Source organism: Ambystoma mexicanum, chromosome 6q, assembly GCF_040938575.1.
Source record: "Ambystoma mexicanum isolate Mex_15411 chromosome 6q, UKY_AmexF1_1, whole genome shotgun sequence".
NCBI classification, from domain to species: domain Eukaryota; kingdom Metazoa; phylum Chordata; class Amphibia; order Caudata; family Ambystomatidae; genus Ambystoma; species Ambystoma mexicanum.
In genome coordinates this window covers 816,692,648-816,705,015 of record NC_090937.1, presented here as the reverse complement: position 1 = coordinate 816,705,015, position 12,368 = coordinate 816,692,648, and the positions used below count along the sequence as shown (strand labels likewise).

Genomic DNA, 12,368 nt, shown 5'->3' with positions numbered 1-12,368 from the left:
CGCCCGTACTTGCCGTGGAACTATTAAACTATTAAGTGGGCAGGGAAAAAAGGGACCGTACTCTTCCAAGATGGCCGCTTCTTTTGCCAACGTCGGGCGACGGACATTAAAATGAAGCCACTTGAATTTTGAAGGACATACATCTGAAAAATAAACCATGTGCCTGATGGTCTTCCATTTTAGTGTCAGGCAACGTTCCCTATTATCATTGTGAAATAGGGCTCGAGGTATCATTTGCCTGAACTTATGATGGTTTACAGGGATGCTTTGATAGTACGCGATGTGCCATTGATTGTACTCCGGCTCCATGTGGGTTCTGCGATTGGGCGCCAGCGGCGGATATCCGCACTCTGCGGCCGGAAGTGTGGTCCCAGGTGCCGGTGCAGAGGCTTTGCAGCTACAGTGCAGACTAGATCAGCACAATAGACGCCCGCCATCTGCAGGAATAGAACCATCATGTCCCATCCGGCGCCTGTCACCAAGCCCTCATGTCCAGACAATCCTCGGGTTTTCTTCGATGTGGAGATCGGCGGAGAGTCCGGTGAGGAGACTTATTGCTCGGAAAGAGAAGTGCACTGCGCCTATTACCTGACCCCTAGCTTTTACCCGGTTCATTGTTCGCTTCTAATGTGCCCGGTCTGCATTCCACTGGTTACCCGAGTGTAGAATATCCAGGCGAGCAGTGCTTTGCTCTCCCGAGACATATTCTAGCTTTGTCTGCAGCTTCAGTTGGGCCCAGGCTACATATTGGTCTCTAGCCCCTTTTGCCGTGTGACCATTGATTTGATGCCGCGTTCTGGTGTAGAGTTCCTAGCTCATTATCTTCCTGTCCTTTTACCAGGCTGCGCAGCTGCAAGCTCTGCTTCTGTTTCACACCCCTGCCTGGGTGCATTTTTATTGGTTCTTCTGTGCGGTGACACCTGTGTTTTAATCACTTTAAATATATATATATTTAAAGACGAGTACGACGGCACACTTGCACCCTGATGACCATTGCATTCTCTATTTGGTTCTCCTTTGACCCTTGTGTTGAACGCCGGTCTTTTGCATGATGTACACTGCCAGTGCCCCAGGGGAACAACCCAGATTGCAAAGAACTTGATCCAGGCCATCAATCGTACCCATGCTACCCCATTGGTGTCTTTGCTGCACGAGTGATGGGCAAACACAATATAATTTACACGGAAAACCGCCATATTGTTCTATAGGTGGCTCTGCTACGTCAGTGGTGTGTGAAGCAGCCGTAGCCCTAGATCAGATCTCTAGATACAAAGTGAGGTCTGCATTAGAAATGGTACTCATTTTTTGTAATTCGGTACAGTTAGTTTCGTCTGCCTCTGAGGAGCCATCGTGGCGCTGTTTTTATTGAACTAGTATTTTTTTAAAAAACGCTCAGATGATGCACTTGTTAAACTACTTGTCTTAACCATTCTTTTTTTATTTATACGATTTACACAAAGATAAACAAGCAAATCAATTAATATAATTAAAACAAAGCAATTAAGTACACACAGAATATAATATACAAATAACCATCAAAGAACTAGTACAAACTCAGAAAATCATCCTAAATCTTTTCATGTAATCTCAACTTTCCTTGTCGCTTATAAATCACCATCTCCATGGTTGCAAGCCCAGACATTCCCTCAATCCAGTCCTCCACAATAGGTGCAATCCGTATCTTCCAGCCCCTCAGAACCAGTTTCTTGCCCAAGCTAGCACCACAGAGCAGAAACTTCTTCCGTGAAACAGAGAGATCCACTCGCAACTCACCTCCCCCCAAAATCATCGTCATGAAATCCAACTCAACATCCAAATTCAAAACACGCAAACAGACACAACAAACATCATGTCAAAATCCCTGCACACGCACACATTCCCAAAGCAGATGTTCCAAACTTCCCAATCCATTTCCACAACACCAGCAATCATCTGAATCAATCATCCCTCTCTTGAACATTCATTCTGGACACCAAAACACTCTATTGAGTATCTTTACTTGTCTCGATCGTTCCTCCAAATCAATAGCACAAAGCTTAACATTCGCACACATTTCAAACCACATCTGAGGCGAAATCTCACACCCCAATCTCCTCCCCCACTCATCCCTCAATCCAGAATTCTCCTCATAAGCAGACACAATACTATTGTAAATCCTGATAGCAATTGAACAACCACCTGGCTCTCTCTCCTTAAGAAAAAGGTTCACCATTGCACCCCCTTGCTCCACTACATCACCTATACATCTTTTCAAATTTCTGAAGTCATTAGTTCGGAAATTCTCAGTGTTAAATCTCGCCTGTAATTCTCTTTCACCAATCCACTCACCATCCACAAAGACATTGTCAATCCAGTAAATTCCACTAAAAAAACAGTCAGGCCAGAATAAAGACCTACCTCTAACAGAAATCAACGGATTCAACCAGATGGATGCATGAGTGGTTTTCATAGCAACCAATCCTAGCAATTCATGTATATGTCTCCACGTTTCTCTCAGAAAAACTGTCAAAGGCGATTTCGGTACAGTTTAGTTTCATCTGCCTCTGAGGAGCCATCGTGGCACTGTTTTTATTGAACTAGTATTTTTTTTTAAAAAAATGCTCGGATGATGCACTTGTTTAACTACTTGTCTTAACCATTCAATAAAACGTATCGAACCTCAGTTTTCCCCGATTTTATTTTATGGTTAAACCAAACCTGCTTCAACCCTCTTTGCACGTTCTGTCACTGACAATAATATATATATTTTTTTATTAGTCGAACAGTCCCATGCTATTAAACGGAAAAACATTGTTGCATTTATTTTATTTATGACATTTATAAAACGCCCAAACTCTGGGTTAGGTGTTTATTACATATGCGGTTTGGTTTCAGACAAACCTACTTATTGAAGAGCCAAGTTCTTTGAATACATGATCGGATTGCTCATTTCTGAGGATCATGGGGAGGGAACATGTAGCATGTTGCTGTTGGGTAGTTCGTGACCTGGAAAATGCCAGTGGGATATGAACACGCACATATCCCTGAACTCTGTGGCCGCCAATTTGGGGAGCATTGATTTTGTGACTGCGTTTATTGATGCTTGAAGCATTGCCATTTGTGTTTACCGTTTATAGTTGGTTAACAACTACCAATGTTCAAGGAGCCGTTTGGCTTAGGTCCCTTAGAAAGTTTGTGTACGTTTTACATGCAGCTAGTTATTCGCTCCCAGCTTCTATTTATTTTGTGTTAATGCTATATGCCACTGATCTCTTCTCGAGTTCAACAGCCTGGTGAAGGGGCGGGCTACAGGTTGCGGTCCGAATTGGTGTGTTTTAGGGGCTTTCCTGAACCAGAGATTTGTTTCAAGACGAAGTGGAAGTGCAGAGAGTTCCACGTTACGTGATAATGGAAGTCTGTAGCACCCTTCCAGAAATGTAAACGTCATGCGTCTGATCGAAGAGTTCTCATTGAAGTGCAGTATATAAATCTGGGTCTTGAGCTTTTAAGCCATTTTGCAGCTTCCTATTGGGTTCGTTTTCTGGTAGTTGTGCCTTGTGTACTGCAAGCATGCTGACTCCCACATGCTCCTTAGATCCTCTAACTCCAGGGATCTTGTGGTGGCACCCTTTAGGAAGAAGTACTTTGGCAAACACTGGCCGCCTTCGGGGTAACTTTCTATAACTAGATCTGTTCGCTGATCCAAGGAAAATCAACTGTTGTGCTGAAAGACTAACTTTCCTTTTCAAAAAGACTTCCACTTGGCCCATGAATGCAGTCTCTCTAACATGTATTTTCCCTGTGTATCCAGGGTCTTCAGCGCCTGTTTCTGCCTCTTGGTGCCTTACGTCTTTGCATTTATGGTCTTCTGTTTCACTACATGGTTATTTTGCACTTAAAGGGGTCACACGGATCGAAATTGGGACTTGTTGACCAAGAGCAAAAAAAAACTGCTCCTTGATCTGTCATCGCCTGTTAGGCAGGAGCTACCTCTGGAGAACCAGGAGCTAGTCTATAGCGTACAGCAAATCTAGTATGTGCGCAAGATGCAAAATCAAACTTTTTGTCAATTGAATATTATACAATAGCCTTTAAATGCCTATTCCGTGTGTTCTTTATTCACCTTTAAACATATTCCAAATCTACTCGGTTATTATCACAGCTATATTTGTATGGCACTACACCCCAGGGGAATCGGAAGTGGCTGTTGGTTTTAAAGCTAGCCACACACGCATCATAGCTAAATAGATTTATTGTATACTATAAGTGCACTTCCCTGCTTCTGTTGCCCTTTACGTTTGACTAATTTAGAATGTCCAAAGCATGTGAATGATCAGACTTGCCTCATTTGTTTGGCTTTGGGGGACTACAAAGGCACTACACTCGTAGCTAGTGCATTCCGCTAACACATAGCAATTGAAGACAGATTGAGCCCATTTTTTAAGCACCGTAAATTATCAGTCGCATTTGGTTTCATAATTGACACTACTTCATTAACCTCAGTTGGACCATTTTATTGTCTAAACCATCCATGGTTCAGGCCAGCCTTACAGATAAGTGGTTTAACAGCCACTTTCACTGCCTAAAAAAACTAAAACTGTGAGTATGTGTGCGCTAAACAGAAAATGAGAAAACAAAGGATAAATCGAACCCTGCACCACTTTACAAGCACGCTACTCTGCGGATATGTTACGATCAGTGTTACCAGCATAGCCGTGCCACATGAAGGAGCATTACTACAATTCTTGTTGCCTGGTGCGAAGAGGACCGAAGATAAATATGCATATATTTGAATGTATTGCTGGGTGCAAAAAAGCACGAATTACAAAATACCTCGAGTTCAATATTTTTTTGCTTCCCCAAAAATTGCTTAAGCTGGGAATGCAATATACTTTTTTAATCGCAAAATGTAATTTTCCTCCGAATGTAAGAAACAAATGGGGAGAAAAACACTACCACTTCAAGTTCTTATCTGGAGCCTAGTTCAGGCACCGCCAATACAAGTATCCAAACAACATTTACACTCAAGGTTTTCTAGTAAAATAAGTAATTTATTTCTTTATTTACAGGTCGGTTTTAAATAAGCATTCTTTAAAAAGGGCAATGTGCACAAATTTAATTACTTTCTCAGAATCAAGTCAAGCAAGTAAATGCTCCTTTATAGACGCTTCATACACACTTCCTACACCCTGAGGTGACTTCACTAACTAGGACAGTATTGGCATTTATATATCACTTTTGTACTTGGTAAATTCTGAGGTTGGCAGAAAGGAAAGGTTAAAGGAAGGCAAAGGTTAAACAGGTTCTCGGAGCATGTGAGCACTTTACATCTTCCCATGAAGTCTAGATTAAAAACCTTTCCTAGCAATATTAGTTAAAAACCAATGTATCACATATGAGGGACAGTAAGAATGGATCAGTCAATCGAACAGAAGAGTCTGCAGGGAGCCAAGACAGCCAAAGTCAATTGGAGCAAAGTCTATGGAGCTGAGGCACTTAAATATCAAAAAGTCTTGCACAAAGTTGGAGAGTTTGTTGAAGAAAATCACTGTTGGGCCACAAGCTGTTAAACTTGTAAAAAGCTACAATCCACTCTAGAAAAGCAGCTACAGTGCGTCTCCACTGAGAAGAGCAAGCTACAGACGATGAGGCAAATACTCCAAAGTCAGAACAGTACCTTTGTTTAGAGGAAGAGGGTCCAGCTGGCTTCTGTCTGGTTGCAGTGATGCAGATCCTGGGTTCCTGGGCCTCAGTCATGGGGCAAGAGGGAGGATGTCTGGAGGACTCCTGTGGCAGCAATTCAAAGGTCAGCGGCAGCTACAGGAGTTCTTCCGATCAGCAGCACTTTGCGGTTTCAGTGCTCGCTAAACAGCACCACTGCGGATCTTGGACACCGGTTGGGCTTCCTTCACTCCTTGAGCACTCTGGTGAGGTGACTCAAGCTTGGTTTGTCCTGCTTCAGGAGGGTCCTCAGACTCCTGGAGCTTTTTTTTCCGGGTTACAGACGTTGCACTCGACTATGGATTTCTTGACCCCTGGCACTCGGTTCCAGCAGCAGCAAAGTACAGCCAGTTGGGGGAAGGCCTTCCCGCAAAGTTCGTCTCTGGGTTAGTTGGTCCCACTAACCCAAGGGAAGAAGTTGTTCTGTCTGCAGCTTTTCTTGTCGATCAGAAAAAGGAGTTTCAGCACAGCACCAGGGCTTCAACAGTCCGGGAGGATGCAGCAAGCTTCTTTCACGATTTCTTCATCTGGTTGTTCTTCCCAGTGTTCGACTCTGTCTTCAGTCCAAGAAGCTTCACCTTTTTTTAAGCAGGTTTCTCCCATTCATGCCCAGCCTAGCTGTTGCAGAGCAGGGTGGCTGTCCTGCAATGCCAGCCAATCGGGACTGGATGCATTCAGGTAACCAGGGAAACAAAGGACAGGAGTTTCGGGCACCTCCCTCACTTCCTGCCCTTCCAGACACACTGCAGCCAGAGGCGAGTTTCAGTACTGAAGACCAACAAAGGGCTCAAACCTGGTTTGGCACGCAGAGTAAAACCCAAGAAATGGCGAAAAAAAGACAAGGGCCATTTGGGTCACCCAGGGGTGCTATACTGCAGCTGAGGATTCATCCTGCGGTAGAAAAGCACAATGGTTGGCAAATTACCCTTTCCCAGCTACACAAGTTATAGAATGTGTGACTTTTGTTGAGGAATAGTTAAAGTGCAAAGTTCAGGGAGCCAGGACAGCCAATGTTAATTGAGCAACATTCTAGGTGAGCTGAAGCACTTCTTGCAGTTAAATAAAGTATTTGTAGAAAATGAAATCACTGTAGGGTCACAAGCTGGGAGGCTTGTGGGGGGCAAAGCTGTAAGAAACTCTGCAAGAGCAACCAAGACAAGTCTCAACTGAGAAGTTAGCAAGGCTACACAACGGCAACCCCATAGTTGACAGTATCTTAGGTCTGAAGAAATTGGTTCCAGCTGGCTTCTGCTCCAGTTGTAGTATGGCAGATCCTGTTGTTCCAGGGCCTCCGTCGCGAGGACAAGCGGGGGGATGTCTGGGGACTCCTGCACTACAGTTTAAATGTCGGGGGCAGCAATGGGCAAACTTCAGATTAGCGGCACTTCGCGATTTCAGCTTCTCGCGAATAGCACCACCACAGTTCTCAGATACCTTATGGGCTTTCCTTGCATCTGGGGTCCAGCCTCTCTTGAGGTGGCTCAGGCTTGGTAAGTAAGTCCTGCTTCATGGGAGTCAGATGGACCTTTCTGTAGCACGGGTCCGACTTAAAAAAACGATGCAATCTGTTCCAGCAGCAGCAATGTAAGTACAACCAGCTTTGAGAGGATGTCCAGATGAGTTTGCTTTGGGGTTGATTGGTCCCACCAACCCATGGGGAGAAGTCTGCCTTCGCAGGGCTTCTCTAATCGTGGCGAATTCCGAGCTTCAGCAGGCCTTCACCAGGCAAACCAATGGTCCAGGAGTTGCAGCAGATGTCTCTTCCAAGTTCTTCTTCGGATTCCTTCGTCCAGTGGTCGACTGTCTTCCAAGCAAACATCCTCGCCTTTTATGCAGGTTTTTCCCATTCATTCTCAGCCGAGCTGTCACTCACACGGCAGGGGGGCTGTCCTCCAAGGACAGCCAGCCAATCACCTTTTGGTGCATTCCTGTAACCATGGGGATTAAGCACATGGAGTTTCGGGCACCTCCCTCACTTCCTGCCTTGCCAGGCACGCTGGAGCTAGTGGCAGGCTTCAGGAGTGAACCCCGCCAAAGACAAAAAGCAAACAAAGCGACCAAACCTGGGTTGGCATGCATAGTAAATCTCAGGAAGGACCTTTCCAACAAGAAATGGTGAAAAAAGACTGGGGCCATTTTGACAAAATGGGCACCCATGCATGCTTTACTGCAATTGCAGCACGCAGTAAAAACATTCAATGGTAGTAAAAAGTAAACTGCTGCCACCAGCCATTAATTGTAGAAAGGGTAACATAAAAATGTTACATGAGAAACTAGACAACGGGGATACTAAGTAACCCCTCCAGCACCCTATTGTAAGACGTGTGTGCTGGGTCTAGAAAGTTATAAATGTAAGTAAACTCAATTTCACTACACTGCTCTTGGAAACAGCAGTTTAACCAAGAGACGGTATTTGAACCTTGGGGAAATCAGGGAAGCCTTCCCCTGTGTCACTGCACTGAAGGTGCTGTGTGACACAAAGTAAAAATAGGATGCTTATGGAGTTTGTCAAGACTCCATACCCAAAAGAAAGTGTTCAAATTAATGGAAAATACATGAGTGGGGAAAAATGTCTCTCTCTCTCCAGGATAAAAAGTCCAGGAAAAAGAGCTGGGGTCTCTAAGGTAGAAGGGGGAATTAGCACATTTCTGAGAATTCTCCCTAACTGTCTCCATGGAAAACTGAATGCACCCAGTCCTGATGGTGTGCTGGCTGTCCTTGCAGGGCAGCCACCATGCTTTGTGAGGGACAGCTAGGCTGTGCATGGATGGGGGAAACCCGCTTGAAAGGCGTGGGTTTTGGGACCGAAGACAGTAGACCACTGGGAAGAACCTGGCAAACAAACCGCTAACAAAGCTTGCCGCGTCCTCCTTGACCATTCAACTGCCTGGGAAGCCTTGCTGCTGTGCTGAAACTCCCTTTTCTGATTCACAAGCAAACTTTGCTGGAAGACTTTCCCCAACTGGCTGTACTACTTAGCTTAGCTTAGCCGTAGTCGAGTGAAACGTCTGTAAGCCGGCCAGAAGCTCCAGTAGTCTCCCCGGACCCTCCAGAAGCAGGACAGCCAAACCTTGAGTCTCCTCACTTGAGTGCAGGACTCAAGGAGTGAAAGAACCCCAGCCAGTGTCCAAGATCCGCGGTGGTGCTAAACCACGAAGTGTCGCTGATCCGAAAAGAGCCCGTAATTGTCGCCAAGCTCCGAATTGCTGCCGCAGGAGTGCCCGGATATCCTCCCTCTTGTCCCCACGACTGAGGCCCAGGAACACAGGATCTGCATCGCTGCAGCCAGACAGAAGCAAGCTGGGCCGCCTTCTTCTAACCAAGGGTACTGTTCTGACTTGGGCTACTTACCTCAGTGTCTGTAGCTTGCTCTTCTGCTTTTCTAGAGTTGATTGTAGCTCCAACTTTCACAAATGTAACAGCTTGTGGCCCAACAGTGATTTTCTTCAACAAACTCTTTAACTTTATGCAAAACTTTTTGCTATCTGAGAAGTGCCTCAGCTCCATAGACTTTGCTCCAAATAACTTTGGCTGTCCTGGCTCCCTGCAGACTCTTCTTTGATTCTTACTGTCCCTCATAGGTGATGCATTGGTTTTAAACTAATATTGCCGGGAAAGGTTTTTATCTAGACTTCATTGGAAGATTTCAAGTGCTCAAATGCTACTGTCCTAGTTAGTGAAGTCACCTCAGGGTATAGGAATTGTGTAACAAGCATCTACTTGCTTTGTGTTGCTTCTTAAAATGTATTTTAAAGTGTATTTGATTGCTGCATATATTGCCCTTTTTAAAGAATGCTTATTTAAAAATAACAGTTAAATACACTCAAGGTTTTTAGTTATAATAATGTAAGTGTTATTTGGATACTTGTATTGGTGGATTTAATTGCTACAGCTCTACGGCTCACATTTACCCCAGAGATAAGTCTGACTGCTCAGGCACACTACCAACGTGTGTGGTACAGGCCTATACCAATAGGTGGGTTACCTAATACCAAGAGGACAAGTGTTTTGTAGTCTCCCACAGGGTTTCTACATCAATTCTTGCCTAACACAAATTAAGACTATTTGACTGTTCCGGGTTGATGCTGTGCTATCGCTACAGCACCGTCTGGGACGGGAAGATTGCTCGGGGGCAACATACTTGTTTTAGAAACAAGACAACTTTGACCAGCCCAGGTTCGATACCCAGTCATGTGCTTAGATGTCCGATACAGCATGAAGCACAATATAAATGAGCGGTCATTTACATCTATGGGAAGCATACTGATAACTCCTGTCTCTGCCAGTATTTTTCTGAAACTATGCATATTCAATTCATAATCGTCTCTGTTGGAACTGTTCCTGTGCCACTCTGTCCTTCCTATTAACTGATTATATGCTCTGTCATTATGCCTGTTAAGACCTTTGACTGTAACATTTCCTCTTCTTTTTGTCTTTTTAGTTGGCCGTATTGTCTTTGAATTATTTGCTGATATTGTGCCCAAGACAGCAGAGAATTTCCGTGCTCTTTGTACAGGAGAAGAGGGCATTGGCTCCACAACTGGAAAACCACTTCATTTCAAAGGGTGCCCTTTTCATAGAAGTGAGTTTTAATTGCTTTTATTTTTATTTGTAAATCGTCCTGACATTCCGTTATCATTGCAAAGACGCTATTTGTTTTTCTACAAGTCTTGTAAGCGAACTAAATTTTGTTTAGGAATTAAATGCCTTTGCAGTTGCAGCCAATTTTAATGTAGAGGTGGCGGGTCTATATTGGGAGGACGGTGGGCATAGAGCAGGGAGGCAGCATAGTAGGAAGAGGTAATTGGCTGGGGGGCGGGAGGGCGGGATGGGTATAGCATGCTTATCTTTGTTACTTTTGTTTATAAGTTGGGCTATCGAGCCCGGTTGGGCTGAGCGCCAGGGGACAAGCATGAGTAGACTGGCAGAAGAATGCTAGATGCAAGGACTAGAGACTTATGGATACGCAATGGGTGAGACACAGATAGTAATATGAGAATGTTAGATCCTTAAGCATACAGTGTATAAGATGTGATCATTTGCTTTCTCTATCTCAGCTATGGTGGCACACAGCTGTCTGTTTCATTGAGGTGTTTTTTTGTTAAAGAAATGGAAGAAAGTGTTTTTATAATATTTTTTTATTATAATTTTTTTTTTAAAATGTGGAGGTGGCTGGTTTGACATTTTGCAACCAGTGATATGATCTGGAGGACCCATATTTGCTGTCTTGTAACTATTTCATTTAATACAAGAATCATGTTTTGCAAAACACGATTTGTTGCTTCTGTGCATGTCAATTTGTGCGTGCTAATTTATATTATCGACAAATTCGGTCTAGCGTGCCTTTTTGAGCGATATGTACAATTATTGCAGGTCCTAACCAGTGTAATACTACTTTTCTATGGGTGCCATTATCCCGTTTATCAATAATCCCACATCACTTTAATATTTTCCATAGTGGGCATGCTTATTCAAATTCCCCTATTATTGCTACGTGCCGTAAAGTTCTATTCTACTATTCAATAGTTATCAAGAAGTTTATGATCCAGGGAGGAGACTTCTCGAACAAAGATGGGACAGGAGGAGAAAGTATATATGGTGAAAAATTTGAAGACGAAAATTTTCATTATAAGGTAACATTTTTAATAACTATGCATGTCTTATTTATGATTTGTGCAAATTCTTGGCTGAAATTTAAATTATTCAGCCGCTTTTTTTTTTTTTTTTTGTCAGTCGATGTACTCCTTTTTGTATGTAGGTGCATTTGGAATTCTCCCATGTGTAGTTTACAGCTGATGTGTTTCATATTATTCAACCATTTGTCAAGGCTTTGGTTTAAAAGATCTGACCCATTGTGTTTAGTCTACTAAATAACCGACCAGTGCCACAGTTTATGTACTTGGATTGCTCTGCTGCTTTCAGTCCCAACAGTACTTGTTGCATCATGCTGATCTAAATTTGTTTGAAATGCCACCTTGATCGCATTGCGTTTTCTGAGTTTATCTTGACATTGGTTACCTGGTAGCTTGCATTGCGTGCCAAAACAGTGTCAGAAATTGCAGTAGCTGGGTGCCTGTCAACCGCAACCCCCTGGTTTACTCTGTCCCACCAGTCCTAGATGGCTCTGAATGATTCCAATGGCAATTATGATGCGTGTATATACACTTTCATAGGATAAAACAAGACTGTTTTCTCCGGTTGCTTGTGTGATGTATGCATATTTAACACTAGTGTCCTTATGGCATTTAATGGGTCACAAGAGCAGTGCAGTGCGTAGGATACGGGTGGAGAAACAGATTAACTGGCAAAGGGTAGTCCTTGTTTTCTATCAGAGTTTAAGTTATGTTTCACAAAATACATAATTGCTTTGTAGCAAACCTGTACGTCATAGTAGCTATAGTCTTTGTTTTTATAGTGAAAAGGACGATGATACTTCAAGTGTCGATTTTGTTTAGTAAAACTTAAGCTATTATTTGCTGAGGAGGTTTAATTTTTACTGCCCCGTTTGTTGAAAGCTTACAAACGGAAACCTTTGCCTATTACATCGCCGCCAAACCTACTTGCTTTGTCAACACTCATTGAGATTGTTATAACTTTGTTTAGATGTATTTACAAGTTATTGGTCAGGATTTAAGGTATCAAGTTGAGCCTTCAGGATTGTACATTGT

The 12,368-nt window shown here is 43.4% G+C and overlaps 1 protein-coding gene across 1 annotated transcript in view; it reads left to right on the top strand.

The window, feature by feature from the left end:
* Window positions 1-233: 233 nt before the first annotated feature.
* The window catches only part of PPID (peptidylprolyl isomerase D), a 149,440-nt gene continuing 137,305 nt past the window's right edge, over window positions 234-12,368 (top strand). The window contains exons 1-3 of the mRNA XM_069631340.1: window positions 234-541; window positions 10,142-10,282; window positions 11,227-11,333. Coding sequence (XP_069487441.1) covers window positions 457-541; window positions 10,142-10,282; window positions 11,227-11,333 — 333 coding nt within the window. The 5' untranslated portion in view covers window positions 234-456. The remainder of the gene's footprint in view (window positions 542-10,141; window positions 10,283-11,226; window positions 11,334-12,368) is intronic.